General features: G+C 36.8%; 1 protein-coding gene across 3 annotated transcripts in view; it reads right to left on the bottom strand.

The window, feature by feature from the left end:
* Positions 1–23,279, bottom strand: part of LOC150078496 (leucine-rich repeat protein soc-2 homolog) — a 487,454-nt gene that overhangs the window by 1,291 nt on the left and 462,884 nt on the right. For all 3 annotated transcript variants that reach the window (XM_090385300.1, XM_090385301.1, XM_090385302.1), the window contains 2 exons: positions 20,595–20,732; positions 20,309–20,478 (listed from right to left, as the gene is read on the bottom strand). In XM_090385300.1, the coding sequence (XP_090241426.1) occupies positions 20,309–20,478; positions 20,595–20,732 (308 nt within the window). The remainder of the gene's footprint in view (positions 1–20,308; positions 20,479–20,594; positions 20,733–23,279) is intronic.

The following is a 23,279-nucleotide window of genomic DNA, read 5'->3' as shown; positions in this document are numbered from 1 at the left end:
CTCTATATCCCCCCAAGACTCTTTCTTGTGAATTTCCTAGAAGTTCCATTTTCAGAAGAATGGATCTGGTGCAGACAGGAGCAACAAAGTAAGTGAGGGAAACAAAAGAGTGCTCTTACCAGGAAATGCTTCAGTTTTGCAAATTGTAGCATTTGGAAACTAGGCACCTGCAAAGAGATCTGACTAGGGTGTGTAATGATTTGAATGGATTGAATAAACTCAAAACCAGTGGAATCCTTCCTCTTGCTCAGACTACATGAAGGGACATAAATTCAAACTGAGGAAGGGTGGTTGCAGGAAATATGTGCAGAAATTTGCTTTCAGCCAGGAGATAATTGATTATTATAGGGGGAATGATTCTCCCTCTCACCACTTTTTTGGCCGATGCTGTATTAGTTTTCCTTCTTGGATGATTTGTCACTACTAATACTAAACTCCTCTGATGTTATGTAAGTCATCCCAGAGTATAAACATTTTTTTAGAGGAATGCGTGTTTTTTTTTTTTTTTTTTTTTGTGTATGTTGTAAGCACCAAACCATTCATTTACAGATTTGACGACCAACCTTTGACTGATGCTTCCCCCATTTTTTTTTTTTTTTAATATATAACACAAATAGGTTGCTACATACATTATAGTTCCCCTTACTATAAATTTGCCTTCTGATATAACCGTTTTCTCAATAATTTCATATGTCTAATGTTTGTGTGTGTTTGGTGCAAGGAGTATAAGGAAATTAGGTTGGTTGGTTATTGGAAGTTTAATGGCGCATCAACATCTAAGGCTATCGTGCGCCTGAGGAAATTAGGTGTGAACTCGGCATTCTGATGCACATTTATGAGAGCTTGTAGAAAACGGTGGTGCACTGAAAGGAATTAGAATAGGAGGACTATTAAGCTCTCAGCTGCCCAGCTCAATGCCAGAGCTCAGAGAGCATCAAGCAACACACTGGCAATCCCCAAGGCAAAAAAGTGGAATAAGACCAGGGTATTTCTACAAGCAGTAAAAGTAGATGATGTTGTACAGCAGATATCACTTTTTTTAGAGAATGAAAGGTGATATTATTGTGCAAGTGGGCACTAATTATTAAGAGTAGGAGATCTCAGGACTTGCTAAACAAATACAGGACAATGTTGGATGAAAATTTGTGAGTTAGGATTAAATTTGAAAGTGATTGCAATTCTGCCTAGACATGATAAGGGGAGTACATGTTGAGAGCCTTGTCAATCAATTCATCCCTGGATGAACTGATTGACAAGGCTCTCAACATGAACTGGAGAGACTGTGCAGGTCTCATCGGGTAGAATTTTTCTCAGCGTGGTCTGTGCTTGCTAACAGGAGAGATTGTTTCTACAGGGATGGGACACACTTAAATAGAAGGGTGCAAGAATATTCACTGATGCTATCAAGGCAGTGTTAGGTGGGTCAGAAACTGTTAGCTTGGCAGGAGGAATACACAGACTAATAATTAACTAGAGCCACAGGCAGAGGTGAAACTGATTCTTGCACTGCTCCTATTGAAACATGCAGTGGCCTGGAGAGAAAGGTGTCTGGGATTTCAAGCCCTGCTGTGGGTCATCATGGAACAAGTGAATACACGGACTCTGTTAGAGTAATGAAGAGTAAGAACAGGTGCATGTATACTTGAGTGTAGAAGAATGCTAGGAGCACAGTACATAATTTGATGAATTAGAAGTATTGATTGCATCAAATGCAGATAGTGTTGGGAAATCCCCAAGTGAACAACAGACCATGGTTGGTCTGTTATTCATTTGGCCTCTTTGCCATTGGGAAGGAAGACCAACGTCCCGCCACTGCCTGTCATTATCCACGTAGAGATGGACCAGGCAGTAGGATCACATAAATCTCTGGTGAGGCAAACCCTTGCATCGCCTAGGCTTGCCAGGGAGTGGCCCCCCCCAAAAAAAAAAGAAAAAAAAAAAAAAAAAAAAAAAGTTTTTTATTGGAAAAATGGAAATGAGTGCAGGGGTGATGGTCTGCCCCTCTCACTAAAAAGTGAGTGAGGCGGGCAGGCCTTCACCCCTGGGACCCGCCATGCAAAAAGGGAGGGGGATGGAGCAGACCCCTTAGGTGAGAGAATGGGAGAATAAAAGTCATTGGGTCAAGGGTCCCTATGTGGAAGTTTTGGTTGCTATCTAGACATCTTTTGTCAGCAGTCTGACATCCCACACTGGCCGGTGTCAGCATCCCACACGCCATTGCCCGAGAAAAGGATTTGGCATGGTATCAGCAGAGGGCAGGCACCAAAGTTAGTTTACCATCCCAACTGCAGTCAAGTTTGGGGGGGGTGGGGGGGGAGATCCTGTCTATGACAGGGACACAAGGCATTTAAGAATTTTTTTTTTTTTGCATATATTTAGGGTGCAAATACAAGCAACCTCCATATAGCACAGTACTTTACAACACGGTTTTGCTTTAACATGATTGTTAAATTGAAGCAATCCTCGCACAACACTTATATAACACAATTTCGCTGCAACATGGTTAGAGAATTGCAGAAAACCTCATAACATGGTATTTTTGAGTTTTTGTGTGGGAAAACCCTGCTATTATGTTGGCTGTAATTTTTCATCATTTACATTCTTTTTTGTGAATTCCTGCTATTGATTTGTTAGTCGTTATGCAAAAAAATTATTAGGAAATCCCTGTGTTAGGTTCTATGCTATTGAACTTGTGCTTGTTTGAGACCATAAAAAATTGTAACTTCAAAGTGTGCAGTTCATGACTTTTAAGGTTTTCGTAAGGTTATTTTGGCTTTTATTTGATCATTTATAAATTTTTCCAGGTATGTATTACTAAACTTTGTTCTTAAAAATTGTATTGGAATAATTTCTTTGTTGTGAAATAAATTCCAGCCCTAAATTATGCCTAAGGAAAGTAAAAAAAGAACTGCTCAAGAGAAACTTTATTTCTCTAGAATCAAAGATACAAATTTTGGATCATCTTAATAAAGGGGGAAAGGTATCATACATTGCAAAAAGTTTAAATTTAAATGAAGCAACAATCTGGACCATAAAGAAAAATGAGGGTCTTGCAGTATCTTTCATTTCCACAAATATGACAGCTCATCCCCGGGCACCAATAATTGAGAAAATGGAAAAAGCACTCGGTATTTGGATTGATGATAGCAGTAAAAAATGGATCCAATTAGATGGCAATATAATTAAACAAAAGGTACTAAAAATTTATTACCATTTAAAAGAAAATGGAGACACTTCCGTTAACCCAGAGTTTGTTGCTAGTAAAGGTTGGTTTGAATGATTTAAAAACCACTTCTCATTACATAACATAAGAATTCAAGGGAAAAGTGCATCAGCTGATAATGAAGCTGCCAAGAAGTATACAGAGGAATTTCAAAAAATTACTGAAGAGCATGAATACCCAACAGAACGTTTATTTCAAAGAAAAAAAAAAAAAAGAAAACTGCACAAGGTTTTAAGACATCAAAAGATTGTGTAACATTACTTATGTGCAGTAGCACATCAGGAGATTACATGATAAAACCTATGCTAGTTTATAGATCCTCTAATCCTTGTGCAATGAAAGGTGTAAATAAAAATGTGTTACTGGTATACGGGAAAGCAAATAAAAAGCTTAAACTTAAAAATTTACAAATATCTATCAAACAAAAGCAAACAAACCCAGATTACTAATTTTTTTAAAGAGAGCAGAAGATACACGAAATTTAGATGTTGCAGAAGAAAGTTCAGAAGGTGAAGATATTCTGCAACAGAGAAAACTTTCTCGTTTGACTGTGCTTAGCAGCAATGAAGAGGAAGAAAATGAAGTGAATGTATATTATCTGACATATATGTATCAGAGTTTTTAAGACGTTTGTTCAGTTATTACTATTTTTAATAAAAATTAAGTTTTCAATAGTTATAAAAAATGGTGTATTTTTGTTATCTTTTGGAACGTAACCTCCCTTTTTGTACTGGTTCTTAGTCCTATATACAGATTTTATAGGAAGCTAACTACCGTATTATACGAGGGTTACCTGTATAGGCTATTAAAAATTTGCATTCATCCTCCTTTCACCTTCATTCATACACCCTCGCATACAGCCCTGGATATGGACACCAGAGACAGTGCCACAATTTAGTCAGTTGGTCAAGGCACAGTTTACCAATTTATTCATATAATGATTACACATTTTAGCCTGTCATAGATGGTTTGGGAAAAAGAAGACATATTCTGCAGTGCACACAGAAAGACAGTTAACATCGAGGGAGACAGTCTCATTCGTCACTCTGAATAGGAACACGCGTACATACATTTTTTTTTTTTGGCAGGCTTAATTCATGTCTGCACAGGGTTTCATGGGAATAAAGACAGCTATAAGACATATAAGACATAAGCAGAAGGAAAAACACCTTTGGAATAAGAAAGTGAAAAAAGGCGGCAAAGAACAGGAGGAAGTTCAGGAGCACAAGTTTTGAGAACAAGTGGAGAAATACCATTGGGACCTGGAGCTTTCTTATTCTTAGCATCAAGATTCGTCGACATCCTTTTGACGGAAGACCACAACAGGCATTGAATGGAGCGTGTTGGGAACGGTGGGAGGTGTTTTACCAAGATCATTAATACATGAGTTGGAAGAAAATTGGGATGCTAGCAGGTCAGCTTTATTCTTGGCTGAAGTGACAACAGAACCGTTTGGTTTGGACAGAGGTGGGAGCAAAGATGAGCAAAAGTTGCAGCCAATAGCTTTGGCAAGAGACCAGAATGCTCAGCTACCATTACGGCAAGAAACAAATTTTCTACTCTTAGCCTGTTCAAACTCTAGTTTGGACTGATTAATAACTGCTTTACAATTGTTGTGAGCTTTAGCGTGTGCAGAAAATGAAACTGAAGAATTAGGATATGCAACGTTCTTCTCTTGAACAGCCTTAGCACATTTAGTGGAAAACCAAGGTTCAGATAAAGGACGAGATTTTAAAGTGGAGTGTGGGATAAAGGATTCCATTCCTGCAAGAAAAATTTCACTTGCATGATCTGAGCAAACTTTGTCATCAAAAGTTTTGAAACAGTAATCCGAACAAGGAAAAGAAAAAAAAAAAAAATCTAGAAGGTCATCCCATTTTGCATTCTTGTAATGCCAAACAATACGAGGTTAGCAATAGCCATGAGATAAAGGCTTCACTGGAGAAGAGACAATCACCAAGTTGTGATCTGAGATACCTAAAGGATCTCTCACTTCGACCGTGTACTTAGAAGGGTTGTTTGTGAGAAAAAGATCAAGCGTGTTGGCTGTATGGTTAGGATTGTCCGGTATTCTTGTAGGTAAATGAACAATCTGTGCAAGGTCATTAGTAATTGCAAAAGCCTCAGCATCGTGACCAGCTGGGTAGTTGTGACTAGAAAACAGAAGCCAGCAGGAGTTGTGAACATCAAAATCACCAAGGAAAATTACCTCACTGTTAGGAAAGTTGTACTAGAGAAAGTCAAGTTACAAAGAGAGGAAGTCAGAGCTCCAAGTGATTAGTGGAGGTGGGAGAACGGTAGAGACAACAGATGAATTTGACACAATGAGGTAGAGAGATTTTAAGCTAGAGAAGATTGAAGAGAGGAGATTCAAAATTACCAAGTCTCTGACAGGGAATACTGGTACGGACATATGCACAAATACCGCCTTTGAGGCGAAAGGAATCATACAGGGAATAATTTGGGCAACTGTAATGAGCAGTAGTTGAATCCACCGATAACTGAGATTCTGTCAGAAAAAGTACACGGGGTTTGGTAGACTGCAAGTGGAAAATTGGACATCATCGAGATTAGAATTGAGACCATGTATATTCGTGAAATAAACTAGGGAGTGTTTGGTAGGCTTAGATCTTTTCACAGATAAGCTTACTCTATTATTTTGACAATTCATGGTGTATTCAATAGTAAGAAAAAGTGGGTGGGACATGCTGTATGAAGTAATGAAATTTTTGGATATGGTGTACACATGGTAAGAATATACCCAGATCCTTGACATAACGTGGCCTTGACAATGCTCGTGCATACACACTACTCGGACTCCCTCCAGTCACTATCTGGCAGAGTAGAGGTAGCAAGATTATACACTAGCCGATCTGGAAGCCTCCTAAAGAGTTACTGATAGGTTCGGTCCATTGTACTATTTAGTGGCCAGCCTGTGAACACCATTTGAGAGCTGTACCCTCGAAATGTAAAGAAGATTGGATCGCGCCATGATGTTCATCATAATCTCAAAAGTCATCAGTCATACTATATGATGGAAGAGAAGGGGAAGGGTGGACTGGAACTTAGCTCTGGAGACTAAACATGGGTTCCACCACTTCAAGTCTCCAATAAGCAAAGTGGTGGTATTGAACCGGTTGACGAGAGTCATCTACCACCTAGTACTGCCTGGTAACACAGACAGCGGCATTCCTCCATGTGGTGCAGATGCCACACCTCAATCCCTGATTACGTTGGTTCACACCTGGACCCACCATGTACTTGTGCATGGAGGTTATACCCAGGATTACTAACAGTCCCACCACTGTGAAAGTGCAAGCAGAGGATTTGGCTGTCACAGACCATCTGGACTTCACCGAAATTGGGTCCACTTGACTTGAATGTCACCAGAATATCAGTTTCATCAGCATTTTAGACTCCTAGGTAGCAAGTACAGCTGTCTGGCATATCTGAGAGAATGTCTGTGACAACCTCAAGGACCAAACTTGCCTTTAACTAGTATTAAAGGATTTTTACTCAAACCTTGTTTTCTTTATCTGTCTCTCTGGTACAACTGAAGTACAGGTAGTTCTTGACATTACGAGTTAATTCGTTCCTAGTGCTCGCTCGTAAGGCAAAAACATGTAAAGTGGGAATTAAATCCCATTGGGCATAATTAAAAATAGGGGTTACATTCTCAACAATTAAATTATTTAGGTAATTAGTTTGTTTAAACAATGATTGATTTATCCAGAGAAATTAAAACGTAGCCTGTAAAATCAAGCAAAAATATAATAATAAAGAAATTATTTATGACTTACAAATTTTAAAGAATGTTTATCCTTCATCATTGACTAAATGCATACTCATTAATTACTCATTATTAGCTTGGCACTCGTTGGTTTGTTGCACAAGGAGTCATCTTCTTCAGAAATACTTCAAGAGGCATTTTTTCCAAAGATAATTTTCTATTTTCTTTATAAATTTCAATAGATGCATAAGCATTTTTTAACAGAACACACAAATTGCAACCACTATTTGTGCGGAGTAACAAGTTTACACAGCTTAACAAAAAAGGAATGAAGAGAATATTCTGAAAATTTATTTGTTTTTTATACGATTGAAGATATCAGTAAAGGGGAAACACACTTCACCATAATAATGCAAAAAAACACACAAAAATCCAGGTATCGGTATTTTCGCAAATGCAATAACATCGAGTTTACTACCCATTTATAACTGCTTGCAGTAACAGAAAAGCCCAATAAACCGGAAAGTGCAAATTGTTTTTATTGTTTTATGGTCATGACCTCCAGAAATGTGCTTCAGAAAAATGTCACAAAGGCGTTCAAAATTGGTTCTTATAACAGATGATAATGATGAAAGTGTAGTGCATTTTAGTGATTTGAATTGGTAACTAATACAATTTGCACTATATAAATGACCTTTAAGAGAGTTATATAGTGAAAATTTCAACTTCCGAGATCGTGGAACGAATTACCAAAAAACAATGTGTTATTAGGTTCACATTACGATATTTTCACAATACGATGGTGTCTCTGGAACGGATTAATATAGTAAAGCTGGGTACACTGTACTGTATAGCGTGGTTAGAAATGTGGTATTTATGAAAGTTTAACATTGATTTTCATATTTTGATTTTGTTGATACTGGATACTTTGAAAAAAAAAAAAAAACTCGTAAACTGGGAACTGCCTGTATATATACATTCAATATTAATCCTGATGAAGATAAACAATTCATTACCATTTCCTATGCACCACCTATCGGCAAAGAAATTGCTGAAATTAAACAATTCATTACCATTTCCTATGACCACCTATCGGCAAAGAAATCGCTGAAATGGCTAAAATTATTTCATTTATATTCCATTGAAAAACATAACTTTTTATAAAGGTATACAAAAAAGCCACAACATTAAAAGACCCTTCCAAGACCCTCATCACTAAAAACCCTATATACCAGCTACAATGTAGAGACTGCTCTAAAGCTGACATAGGACAGAGCAAGAGAAAACTTGTAGCCAGAGTAAAAGAGCAAAAGAAGGACATTGAAAAAGCCAGTGTAACAAATTCAGACCCAGCTTTCCATATGTGGATAGAGTATTACAAATGAGCATTTTCCAAAATGTTAGTACTGGCTGCAGACAGATACCATAACTGTAGACTATACAAAGAAGCCTTTCTAATAGGAGCAAACAAATAACATTAACTGCAACAAAGGAATTCAGGTAGAAAAATAGTCACATATACATCTATTATAAGAACTGTATCTTAACCCAAATTAAAAATAAGTTTAAACTTCTTAACCACAACCAACCCTCCAACCAATAATCCCCCCCCCCCCCAAGGTGTGTAGTGTACTATGACCTAAGTCAATCCCTATCAATCACCCTAAAAACAGAGGATCTCAACTGGCAAAGTTTTCAGACAATAAAATTTTTATTTTATCTTATTCTATTTTAATTTAAAATAATCAAATTTAATTTTTTTTTCAATACCACATATCCATAAATGTGTAATGTTACCCACAGGGCACAAGTAAACCCTGGTGTTGAGACTATAAAGATAATCCCTTAGATTCTTGCCCACCAAACCACCTAGCAATGAGATTAAGTAAACTACACTGTGTTTGTGTATATTAGCAGTAATAGTGGCAAATGATGCAAGAAAGCAAACTTATATAGAATCAGCAAAAAAAAGAAAAATAAAATAAACCTCCTTTCACCTATCCGTTCCGTCAAATAGTTTTAGTTCTTTTTTGAATTTATTTAAGCCATCAACTTCCACAATGCCAGATGGAAGTTTTTTCCAGCAATCATCCACCTGCTGACTACAGGCAAACTTCTACACATCTATTCTGCAACTGTCCTCAATTTGAATTTATGTCCCCTTGTGTGTAGTCTGAGCAAGGGGAAGAATTCTATCGGCAATGAGCTTGCTCAATTCATTCAAAGCCTTGAACACAGGTGTCTAGGTCTTCACACACTGCAATTTGTAGAACTGAAGCCTTTCTTGGTAACAACACCCCTTTGTTCCTCTTACCACTATATATATGTTTCTATATAATAGTGGTAAGGGAAATATATGTTTCATCCATGAACAAGTCAGGTTCTTGTGAGCTAAGTAACCTTTTGTAATGGCAATATTGCAAAGACAGCTTTTAAGTACTTACTTATTATCATTTACTTATATAAAATGTACTTTAAAACAAAATTCTTTGAATTAGATCTGAATTTGATTTATTAAAAGGTTTTCAGAAATTGAATTCTACTGGAATTTTTAAGAATTCGACAATAATAACCCTTAGTTACTGTCTTTGCAGTCACTGAAGAAGAGGTATGAAAATAACAGGAAACATTTGACTCTATTATGTCCATATTTCCAAATCAAAATTAAACATAATTAAATCAATGTAGGTTTGAGTGCTTTATTAACTTCAAATAAGAAAAACGTATTTTGCAGCAGTGGCAAAAGAGGGAGGAATTTTTACCAGTGAGAAGTAATATGGATTATGTTTCACATCGGTTGAATCAAAAAAAGGTTATGTTAGTGAACTGGTAGACACTACATTATTATATCATGTATTACGTAATTTATAAATGAAATGATACAATTTAAAGGAATTGAATCACTCAATGCCAAACACTTAAACAGTTTATGGCTAGGTTTTGGGAACTCACTGTTTCCCATCTTCAGGACTAGGTGGATTGCTTGAGGAGTAATACTACAAGTTTTCAATTTGATAATGATACAAATACAAATTCTGTACAAATCAATACAAATACAGTGGATTCCGGTTATTTCGGCCAAATCTTAAAAAACAGAATCCAATCGAGAAAACAGCCAGGGTTTACTTCGCTTAATTGGGACAACATGCCGTTTAATCGGGGTAGGAAACCGCAGCAGTGGAGATTACCCTATGATTGTCTCCGCCCATACCACGTGGTTCGGTCGGATTTTTGGAGGTCACAACCATAAAAAAAATAAAAACAATTAACAGTTACCTGTTTATTGGGCTTTAACTGATATTGGGCATAAACCGATAGTAAACACGATCTTATTGAATTTGCGATGATACCGACAGCTGGAATTCTGCGGGTTATTATGGTGAAATGTGTTTACACTTCATGGAATCATCTCTTCATTCCTATTTTTAAAGCTTCGTAACTTGTTACTCCGTTCTCACTTGTGCATATCGTGTTACTTGCAATATGTTTTTTTTTTTTTTTTTTTGATTTGGTAGTTGTTGGCGCATCGGCTTCTGTGTCCATATTGCACCTCCCAAGGTTTTTGCAGTACTTTGATCCAAGCCCGAGGCGGGAATCGAACCCGCAACCTTTGGGTTGCCGGGCAGGTACTTTACCCACTCGGCTAGCCCGGTCGGCTCTTGCAATATGTGTGTGCAGTGTTCTTTGTTATTGATTGCTTATCTTTTTACTGTTTTAAATTTTAACCCCCACCCACAAATGTCAGTGAACAGAAATGTCTAGTTAGTATGTACATATTACAGTATGTATTAATTATTCCGATTATCACGAATATCATATTCTTCTGATTTTCATGTAACATTTAATTTTTTAATTGGTAAAGTAATAAAGGGTAAATTTGTGCTTAATATATCTTTACTTTTATAGTCTGTGATAATATTCCTCCTATTTTCACTAATTAGAATTGAAATTCAATTCACAAATGTGATAACAATGACTAGAGCTTACTACACATCATGTAGTGAACAGTACTTTACTATGGTGAGTCCATCGCAATGTGATTTGATCGTACAGTGAACCATTGTATTTTTAACAATTTACGTGAAACTTCAGATAATGGGGCAGCCGCTTAATCGGGCCAAAATGTACTAGCCCCGATGTGTCCCAAATAACCGGAATCGACTGTATTATAATGTAATTTTTTTCGCTCAATTTTTTTTTTTTTTTTTTTTTTAAGATTGTAAAATTTAAAACAGTAAAAAAAAAAAAAAAAATAATCAATAACGATGAACATGGCGCACACAAATTGCACAAGTGAGATGTGGAGTAACAAGCTTAAAAAATAGGAAAGAGAAGATAATGAAAATTTATTTATGTTTTTTTTTTTTATGACTGAAGATTTCAGTGAAGGGGAAACACATTTCACCATAATAACGTAAAAACCCACAGAATTCCAGCCATCAGTATTATCGTAAATGCAATAAGATTGAGTTTACTTACCCATTTTTAATGAATTGCACTAACAGAAAAGCCCAATAAACCAGAAACTGCACATTTCATTTATTGTTTTAATGTAGTGATCTCCAGAAATGTGCTTTAATGTAAAATGAAAAGTTTAATTAATAAAGTAAAGTAAAATGTGAGCTCACATGAGGTGATAATACTGTGTTTCCACCTTAACCCTGTGAAGTTCTTAACAGAAAATTTCATTATGACCGTTATCATGGTGACGATTAAGAGAATAAGTGGTACTAAATACTAATATATCTACCAAGAAAAGGAAAAAAAAATTTGTCAATGTTAAACTTCAGTTGCCACCTCTCAGCCCATCTACTCAACTTTTCCAGATCCTGTTGCAGTAGCATACTATTGTTAATGACAGTAATGATAATACGCTACTACAACAGGAGCTAGAAAAGTTGAGCAGATGGGCTGAGAGGTGGTAATTGAAGTTTAACATTGACAAATGGGTAGCAGTAACCCCAGAGTAACATATCAACTGGGTGGTACTACACTCAGGGTAATGGAGAATGAAAAGGACCTAGGAGTAATTGTTCAGTCAGATATGAAGGTTTCTGAGCAGTGCAGACAGGCTTGAAGAGTAGCTAATGGTGTCTTGTCAATGATATACAGGAATTTTTCTAGTATGGATAAGGAGGTGATTGTCTCCTTATATAAGGCAATGGTGAGGCCACACCTTGATTACTGTATACATGTCTGGAGGTCTCATTTTAGGAAAGATGTAGAGCTGTTGGAATGAGTACAGAAAAGGGCAGCGAGATTGGTAAGTGGAACAAAAGGTTGATGTTACCAAGAAATGCTAAAGTTCTGCAAACTGCAGCTTCTGGAGACTAGGCACCTGCAAGGTGATTGAATTGAGGTGTATAAGGCCTTGAATGGTTTGAGCAAGCTCAATGCTGATGGGATTCTTTCTCTTGCTCAGATTATTCACCTGAAAGAACAAAAATTCAAATTGAGGAAAGACAGTTGTAGAATGGATGTTTCAAAATATGCCTTTAGCCAGCAGGTGGTTGATAGTTGCAACAAACTTCCATCTTTTGTAGTGGAAGTCAACAACTTAAATAAGTTCAAGGCAGAACTAGTCAAACATTTGGAGTGAATGGATGGGTGAAATGGGAAGGGTTTTTTTTTTTTTTTTTTTTTTGGCTGATGCTGTATAAGCTTGCTTTTTTGCATCATATGCCTCTACTAATGCTAAAAAGCAATCGCTTTGGATCAGCAAATTAAAATGATAAGGATGTATGAAAATGGTCAAACATTAATAAGTATCACACGGAATTTAGACTTGTCAGTGTCAACAGCGATCACAATAATAAAGGACAAAGAGAGACGAGAAATGGTGAAGGGATCGGCACCAATGAAGTCAACCATAATAACCAAGGCTATGAAATACATATCAGTTTTTACAGTACAATAACATGTGTTTTTATTTCCTTTTATGTTTTCTTTTCTTATGTGCCACTCTGGCTACTTCACTGCTGTCCCCAGATAAAGTTTTAATTGAACTAATTAAAATCATAGAACTATTTTTCTATATATATAACTAATATATAAAAAATATATAACTAATTAACTGAAAAATATATAACAATTTTTCTTCATTCTTCTGAGGATATTAAGTAATTTCGGCATATCAGGGATATAGTGGAAATATTTTTATTAGCCATTCCCGAGTTACGTAAAATTCGACTTATGTAAGAACTCCTGGAACGTATGACGGGGACTTACTATACTGCATTATATACAACTGCCTTCTAATTATTACATTTTTGCATTTTTTATTTAATTAATTCATTAATTAATAAATTTTTTAATGAAAATTCCCTAGAGTTACTCTGATTTAGGTATGAAGTGCTTACCTGTCAATGTGATACTGCATTGGAGTTTCTTGGTCCAGTTGGAGAGGACTGGGGAGGTAGGAGTGGACTGAGTGTTTATATAGGTTGGGGTTGACTTGATGTAGACATTGGGAGGTTGTTGTGTGGTTAAAACTAGCAGATTTTGGGGACAGGGACATATTATGGTGGGAAAATTAGGCAGGTTCTGAGTTTAAGGAGGTTTTGTTTGTTATTTGGTTTTTAGGAGCATTAGCAACTAAGGCCATATTGCTCGGGGGATATGCAGTGGTTATTCCCTGACCTTTCCGCATCCTCCATATTTGGTGGGTATGGGCTCGAACCCCAGTCTAATCAAGAAGCATGTGCTACGCACTGCTGCTCCTGCCCACCTGGTTACAGAGGCGCCAGTTTAAGGAGGTAGGGTGAGGACCAGTTTGAGAGTATATCTATGGATTATTAAACATGATCTGATTGATTTACATGTGAAGTAACTATTCAAGAATTGATTGTGTTGTTCTACCAAACCCATTAAAATTAAATTAAATTACAATATCATGATAATGATAATAATTATTACTGATTGATTAATTACTTATTTAAATTCAAGTTTAAATTAATTTTAATTTGATTTTGACTGGAACTCCCTGGAGTTAACCCCTCTGTTAAGAGGTTTCGGATCTTTTTGCTGAGAACTTCTTCAGGATATCTGCATGGAATAGGTTGTAATAAGCATCGTGGAAGTTAACTCTGCTTCTTGTTGATTTTGGAGCTTCTGAGACATTTTACAAAGTAGGCTTATTTAAAAGTTCTGGAGTACAATGAATCTGTCATCAGTACTATGGTGCTGGAGAAGTCCATGTGCCTCTGGAGGAAAGGGTGTATGTGCAGCTGTTTCAAATTTTTTGATCCTGCTGATTTGAGTGTCTTATGTTCTCATATCCTTTTGTTGAGTCTTCTATATGTTTCTCCGACGTATGTTGAGTGACATGAGCATTGGATAAGGTACACAGGGCCTCTGGGGTTAGATGGTTGATGTTGGTTCCTGGATAGTTTTGTTTCAGAGATTAGGTTCCTGCATAGAATGCTTGGATGTTGTGGTTTTTTACTGCTATGCTGATGCTAATTCTTGGGATGTACGGAATAAGAGCTTGGTCTTAGGTTTGTCTTCTTTCTTCTGTGGAGGCCTGAAACTATTGTTTAGAGTTTTGTTGATGATGCTGTCTGTTAATGCTGGAGGATAATGGTTCTTTAAAGAAGTTGCTTTTATGTTTGAGATTTCCTGTTCCTGTAATTCTGGTTGGTTGCAAACTTTTAGAGCTCTGTTGATGTAGGTTCTGATAATGGAAATTTTTGTGGAGAAATGACTTGTAGTTTAGGATGCATCCTGTGTCCATGGGTTTCCTGTATACTCTGTAGATCATTAGGGTTTCTTGAGATGAGGATGTCCAGGAATGGGAGTTGTCCATTTTCTTCTGTTTCTATCTTAAATTTGATTTTGTGGTGGAAGTTAGCGAGTTGATTTTTCACCTTTGACTCCAAATGAGGAGATGTCATCTGCATAGACCCAGAACTTTGGTTTTATGAGTTGTTGATTTAGAAAATTTTCTTCTAAATGGCCTATAAAGGTTTCTGCCAGGAGGGGAGATAGGGAGTTGCCCATATTGAAACAGTGAGTTCCTAAATGCAGCTGTTGTTATTTATGGTTTTATGGTGCAAAAGCTGCTTTGGCTATATTGTGCCTGTTCAAGTTTTATTTCCAGTTATGTTATTACTGATTTTGGCATATTAGATGTGGTTGGTAAGATTTATTTATGTAAAGAGTTCATTTATGTCTGATTTGTCTCCCATAATAAGCTGAAGGGTTAATGGTTCATTTCCATTGATTCGAAAGCTGATTGGCAGGCAACTTGGTAATGTGGACATTCTAAGATGCTTGCTTTATTGTTAGTGTGGTCAGACACTGTAGGCGATGTGGAGGATCATTTTTCATTAGGAGATAGGGGTGTGTTAAAAGTGTGTCCAATGTGAAGCCAGGCAAGGATGAAACTTTGTGTCTGTTTGTCTGGAAACTTAATTTCCATGATTTCAGCTGCTGTTTGATTTGGTATAATTTGTTGTTTGTTTGAGATTTTCAGGTGTGAGTCCATATATATTCAGAGGCTTTTTTTGGATGACATTTTTTAAAGTTATTTTAAAGTTTATTTGTTTTTTGTGTGGAATTTTATTATGCATATGAGAATTTTCAGTTGAAGGATGTTTTGCAGCTTGATCCACAAGTTCACTGCCCAGTATTCCAGAATATCCAGGAATCCAAGTGAATTTGACTATTTGGTTTTTTTGTCCTAAGATGCGATAAGCAGGAAAGAATTTTTCTTAGATACAGATGAGATGGCTGATCTTCTAGGTGTAAAGCATATATTGCACTTAATGAGTCTGTAAAAATTATATTTTTTATAAAGTATAATTTTTAATTATACATTATAAAGTTTTGAGTTTTGACAATGTGATCTAGTGTGAGACTTATTGCAAATAATTCAGCACTATATATACTGTACTGAAGAGACTGAGAAACTATGCTGTTTGGCAAGACCACTGCAGCACCAACGTGTGTATCCGTTTTGTAGCCATGAGTGTACAGATGACAGTAATCAGAGAACTGCATTACATAAGAAGAATGTAGCTGTTTTATATATTGATTTGGGATGTTGTTTTGCTTCAATTTTGTGAGATCTATGTCACAGTTGACTGAACTGATTTCCCATGGCAGAAGGGATAGGGGGTATCCATAGATTTTATCCATACTTAAGTTCCATTGTGAAAATAATTCTTTTAGTTGGATACTTGCAGGTTTGTATGTGCTAGGTTTGTTCACATATAAGGTTTCCCATTTTGGATTATACAGACATTGTCATGTTGGATGTCCGGGAAGGCTTTAAATTTTAGCAGCATAGTTCAGAAGAAGAACTTGTCTACAAAGACTGAGTGGGAGTTCGTGGATCTCTGTTTATATACTGTACATAGGTGAAGTACGAAATGTTCTGGAAACAATGCATAATGCACTATGATAAATAGGATCTAACCAATTTAACACACTTTTCCTAGCTGAGGAGTGGATGGGAGAACCATAATCTAATCTAGATCTTATCATTGCATGATAAATGCATAAAAGAGAAAAGTTATCAGCTCCCCATGTCATGGCAGATACTGCTCGAAGAATGTTTCATTTGTTTAAGCACACTGTACGTAGATATTCAATGTGTTCTAGGAAATTTAATTTGTCATCCATGATTAGTCCTAGAAGTTGGATACTATATTTAAGTGGGATTTGTTGATTGCTTATTCTTAGTTCTGGGTCAGGATGCATCTTTCATTTTCTGCAGAAGTGTATTGCCGCTGTCTTTTGTACTGAGAGTCGATATCCGTTATAGATGGACCAGGACTTTGTTTTGTTTATAGCACACTGGAGCTGTCTCTCGACTGTGCACATATTCTGTGAGTTATATTGAAATAGTAAGGTTGTTGGTATATAGATATGTTTTTACAGTTTCTGGAATTACTTCTGTGATAGGGTTAATTTTGATTGCAAAAAGGGTTGCACTAAGACTGAGCCTTGGGGTACCCCCCTGTTCTTTACTGTATATTTGAGACAGAATATGATGGTAGTGGACTTTTATATATAAATAAAAGTTCATGTATAAAAGTTCTTTTATACATGAAGTACTGGAGGAACTTTGGTAGATGGCCTTGCAGTCCTAATTCGTGTAGGATACCATATCACCAGATAGTATCAAAAGCCTTTTCAATGTCAAGGCATATCATAACAAGGTGTTCATTTCGGAGAAAGGTTGCATATGTTTGCTTCAGCTTTTGTCATTAGATCTGTTTTGAACCAATACTGAAACCTGTATTTGTTCGGACTAAGGAGATTGTGCGAGTCAAGAAACCATGTTAACCGATCATTCACCATATTTTTTCTAAAGTTTTACCAAGAAGGAAATAGAGCGATAATTATATGGATTTGAATGGTCCTTCCCTGGTTTTGGAAAGGCCAGCACAAACAAATGCTGCCAAGAGTCTGGATATGTGTCCTCAAGATATATCCTATCATAAAGCAGCAAGAGCATGCATAAGGAATTTTCGTGAGATGTTTAATCATTTGATAGTGGATTCCATCCAGACCTGCTGCACCTTGTTTTGATTTGGTTAAGGCTTTATGCAGTTCATTTATAGTAAAGGGCTGGTTATATGAAATCTCATGAGTTGTGTGGAAATTAATTTTGTATATTTTGATTTGAGTTTTTATATTTTTGAAAGACTGGTCTGTATGTTGCTTCAATTCCTCAAAGGTTTCTCCTAATAGGTTTGCAATTTTTTCTGGTTCAGTTATGTCATGAACTTTTCAGCTCATTATTGGTTTAGGGGTTTTTGAATATTTGCTTGAGATTTGTCTAATTTTATTCCAAATAATTCTAGTGTGCATATTCCTATTAATTTTGCTAGCAAAGGATATCCAGGACTCTTTCTGTGATTTCTGACATATATATATAGCGTGCTTTTGCTCTGGCTTGCTTATATTTTAGGAGATTAGTGGGGGTGGGGAACTTTCTGAATTGATTCCAGGCCTTGTTTTTTTTCTTTCTTTGCTTCCAAGCATTCTTCATTCCATCACTGTTTGTAATGTGTATGGTACTGATTAGTTGTCTTTGGTATTGCAATATTTGCTGCAGAGATTATTTAGTTTGTGACATTAGTAACAGCAGTATTGATATCAGAATGTCTTATAGTTTGCTCATCTAAAGAAGCAGAACATTGGTATTTTTCCCAGTTTTCTTTGTGAAATTACCTCTTATAGATTGCAGTACACCATTTGTTAATAGGTGATAAACAACTGGGTAAAGGTCACTGTTATAGGGATCATTTGAAACAGACCAGTCAAGAATAGGAAGGAGAGCCAGGGAATAGATGGTGAGATCAAGAGCAGTAGCAGTCCCTGTAGGACATGGGAGTGAGTACCTGTGTTTAAGAGTGTTAAGTTCCGGCTATCTAGAAGTTTTTCAATCGTCTGACCTCTTTTGTCTGTATTTAGAGAACCCCAAATGATGTGATGCCCATTAAGATCCCCTCCCCCTTAAAACAGAATTGAGATGGTAATTGGTTAACTAAGTTTTCAGTCTTGCAGCATATATATGTATGGTTAGATGGAAGATAAAGTGAAACCATGGTAAAGGTAATTCCAATCATGACTGCTACGACTGCTTCAAGGGGTGTTTGCAGCTGAATATGCCTGGATGGAATATTAGAGTCGACCAAAATGGCGACTTCTTCACGAGCCATTGTTGTGGTTTCTTGCCTATATATATTGTAGTGCTTGATTGAAATACTTACGTGCAGAGTTAGGTTTCTTTCTTGTAAACAAACACTTGCAGGATTGTAGACAGAAATGAGATCTTTGATATTGTTAAGGTTACTTCGAATGCCATGACAATTCCCCTGAAGAAACTGTATGCATTATTTGGGCTTAGTGACTGATTCAGATGATTTATGATGGGCTGCCTGTTTGAACCAATCTGTTTTAGTTTTTTCTTTTCTAGGGAAGCTTGATTGACCACCACTGTCCATATTATCAGTTGCATAAAGTTCCAGGACTGGTTTATCTTCTTGCCCTTTTTCATTGATTTCCATAGTATGTTCTATATGTTCCAGCACCTTTGACCAGCTATATGTTCTAGACATCTTTGTATTACAAAGGGAGAAAGTTTATTGAGTCTAGTCTAGTCTGTCAGAGAATGAAAAATTAGAAATAGTGAAGAGATGGTCTGGGTCACATCTTTCTTCTGTCTCTTGGCAGTAGATGGGTTAAGATCATCTTGCTGCTGATGATGTTCAATTTGATCTACAGATCCAGGTGAAACCTGGTTTGTCCAGTCCGTTATTGCTCCTTTTAGCCCTGAAAAAGATTATTTTTCCTTTCAGGTTTCTGGCCCTGCCATGGGGAGGCAGGAGCAGTGCCACCTAGTGACCAAGCGGCTAGAGAGGTTAATCTGTCAGTGAAAAAATTAATACACTAAGAAAAGAAAGGTAATTTTCCTTCCTGGGTTTTTACTCAAAATTTGTTAAGTGCAGAACCACTTACAATGAATTGAGGATAAGAAAGGCACTAGAAATAAAACAGAACAAAATCACTCAGGATGATCAATCTATATGTTACTGAAGAAAAAACACTTGGACACTACTGCTTGGGTACTCGGCCCTGTAATGTAGCCATGAATTGTTTAAGCATTGAGGTGGTTCAATTCCTTTAAATTGTATCATTTCAATAAAAATTACTTAATTTACCACATGATATTATAGCACCTATCAATTCATTAACATAGTAATGAACAATCACATAGATCTCCCCTTCCAAGTAATTAGAGACAAAACAAGGTTCTTCCACCTTTGCATATGAAGCTTGGATTAATGAAGAATTTTGCTTAAAGCTCTGGATAAAGAAGAAAGTGGATTCAACTGTCTAAGGGAAATATTTTCCAATTTAACAAATGCAAAACTGAAACTGAATTTTGATTGGGCCTACTATGTCTAGCTCAGAGCTCAGCTCTAAAGGTGGAAGAACTCCATTTATGCTCCTTTGGTCTTGGTGGGTGGGTTGGCTCTTCTGCCCCTGCCACATAAAGGCAGGAGTTATGCCACTCGGTGACCAAGCAGCTGGGACAGGTTAAGTTAGTAATACAAGGGTAATAAGAAAAGATGAAACAGAAAGGTAACTTTCCCTTTTGCACTCTAATGTACTGCTTGCAGAATTCAGAATTTGTTGTAATCAGAATATTTGATTGCAACAGATATCCAACTAAACTAACATATATCTTTTACAAAATACTTGGTGGGTTTCAAGAAGGTTGTTCCTTTTCTTAATTCTTAAATTAAGAAATGTTATCTTTGATTAATCATATATAAATCTGAACTGTGTGGTGATGTTCTGTATATGCCAGTTAACAGAAAAATATAACAAAATTTTACCTGAATTACTAAAGAAGGTCCTCCATTTACAATGTCAGGTGGTATCTGAGATAAAGGACAGTTTTCAATGCTCATTATTTGTAGATTAGAGCAGAGGGCTAATTCAAATGGGAGACTATGTAAATTAGGATTGTCATTGATGTATAGCGACTCTAAATTTTCCAAAGTACCTAATAAAATAAAAAATATGAGAAATTTCTGACATAGAGTTTAAACAACATTGTAAAGTTAGACAAAACAAAAGCATGAAAATCATTTAGGAAAATAAGATGGTTAAAATGCCAACCTATTTCTTCTGGTAGATAAACTAAGCCATTTTCTCCAGCACTCAAATAGGCAAGGTTTGTCAAGTGGCCTATAGCACGAGGAAGATTCATAAGTTGATTACTTTGCACAATCAGCTTTTGAAGATCTCGCAAAAATCCTGAAAATAAGTTATTATAGAATTTCAAAATATCTTCAAAACAAAATATTTTGTTTTGAAAAACAAATCTGTTGGCATTAGGAAAATTTATAGTTTAATACTTTAAATAACTGCATGAGATGTTTGGACTAAATTCTTTGTATCTTTGCATCATTTTTTTTTTTTTTTTTTTTTTGGCTGGGGCTATAAGCTTTATAAAGCCATATAATGCTTTCTCGCATTATATGGCTTTGCTGCTAATGCCAATATCTATTTATCTGCCTAAGTGAAGAAGTATTCTATGAAATGTTCATTAAATTTTTGCATTCTTTTGTGATGTTATCTTACAACTGGATTGTGAAAAGCCTGTTTTGGCCAACTAGTGAGAAAGAAAGAAAGGAAGTAGGACTTCGTTGTTGGTTTGGATGAAGACTTAATTGACACAAGAACTGCAAAATTGTACCCAGAGCTGGAACTAGGGTAGGACGAGCAGGGCACCAGCCCCAGGTGCAGCATTTTAAGGGCGCATCTGACCAGTTATATATTTTAAAATTGCTTCATTTTTGATTTTATTATAGTCGGACCTGTGTTAACGAACTTATTTATAGCAAATTTTTTGAATACTACAGAATGCATTCTCTCAGCATTCGAACAAAGAGCTGAGCTAGCAACCACGTACCTCGACATAAGCGCAGCCTTTGATGCCATGTCGATCCCGGCCTTGCTCCTCCTACTTAAGGAGAAATTTCACATTCGAGGTGATATGCTGTGCTTTTTGGAATCTTTTCTCTGTCACAGGGTCCTTATTCTCTATCGGCAACAATGCACCCTATCCTGCGACATTACTGCTGGAGTACTGCAAGGGGGGTGTCCTATCCGGTGTCCTGTTCACAGCTATCATCGTGCCCATTATTGCCTCAACGAATGGTCTCCTATGCTATGCCGATGACCCCAAACTGCTGACTCAAATTAACCCTGGCGACAACCCCACTCAGCTTAGCAACAGGATCAATTCCCAACTTAAGGATCTAGAATTGTACCTGGCAAACTTCAATCTAAAAATCAACCCACTGAAGTCTGCCCAGGTTATATTCTCCCTTAAATCCATGCCGACAGTACTCAATGTTTCACTCGCAGGGGTACGAATACCAAATGTACCCTCGCATACAGACCTTGGCGTTCTGTTTGACCAAAAGATGTCCTTTGTCAACCAGATCGACAAAATCAGTACCAGATTTTCTCGTCTACGGTGGATCTCAAAGCAGCAGCTGCTACACGTCCGACATCCTGTCACTGTTAAAAGGTTCATCACCTCCACCGTCTACCCCGCCATTCTGTATGGTGCAGAAATATGGGCCTCCGCTGCACCTAAAAACCTCAAGCGGGTGTACACCGCTGAATACTGGTTACTGAAATGGGCCAATAACAAGCTTCATCTACCTCCCGCTACCACAACCACCATGATGGCACAAGCACTCGACATCCCGAGGTTGAAGTTCCTGATCGTGGAAAAGAGGCTTGTCTTCATAGCCAAACTCATCACAGACCAGGTATCATCTCCAAATATTTGGAACGCTTGCTCTTGGAGGATTCCACAGCCAAGCCTAAGGTCGGTACCAGCACTCGTGGCTCACCACAACAGGCTTGTACTCACCGAGAGATTTCTTCCCAAGCAGATGCTCGCTGCCCTCAACCGTGTGGACGCCGACATCGACAGCATAATAAGTAACAAGAAGGACAGACACAACTTTATCAAAGCCCTTGAACCCTGATATATTGCCAAGTTGTATTTATTTCTGTATTTGTGTCTAGCTCTGTGTTTTTATGCTGTATTTGTATTTATTTTGCATTTGTGATCGGTATTTTGTAGCCTTTTTGTATGTGTTCGCTGTATTTTGTAGCCTTTTGTATTTGTACGCTGTACTTATCTTATCTATATGTGAACCCCTGGTGCTCGTCGCCATGATGGGATATTGTGCTGTAACTCTACTTCACAATAAAGATTTATTTATTTATTTATTTAATTACATTTAAAAGTTTCTGTAGAATGAAGAAAATTTCCATATAATGAATGGATTATGAGAGACTTAACTTTGTATGTTTTGTTTCCATCTCCGGCCTTTAGGAAATTTAAGCAATTAGAAAGTGCAAATTAAGGGTTAAAGGGATTACAGTTCCATAATGTAAGCGGAACATAAGACGTATGCAGCCACCTGCATACGTCTTCCCACATACCGAGAAGTCATGCTAGTCAACTGCTTTCTATTTTCTATTACCAATCAAAAGATTAAGGTGTATTCCTGACATGGATAATAGTTATAATGATTCCGGAAATTTTTGTGACTTTGTGAGAGTGAAAAAAAATATCAGGGGGGAACAGTGTTTTATAAATTTTGAAAATAACAGAGAAACTCCAATTACAAACTTCTACAAAGTATGGCCTGTTTTCTGACATCACATCTTTGAGCTTTTTGGTTTGTCCTCCAGTGGTTAGCACTGGAGGACAAAATTTTTCAAATTTCTGTTATTTGAAATATCACAAATATTTCAAATATCTGTGAACAGATA

Source organism: Mastigoproctus giganteus, chromosome 11, assembly GCF_048544385.1.
Source record: "Mastigoproctus giganteus isolate SK-2022 chromosome 11, ASM4854438v1, whole genome shotgun sequence".
Lineage (NCBI taxonomy): Eukaryota > Metazoa > Arthropoda > Arachnida > Uropygi > Thelyphonidae > Mastigoproctus > Mastigoproctus giganteus.
This window is presented reverse-complemented; position numbering and strand designations above follow the sequence as displayed.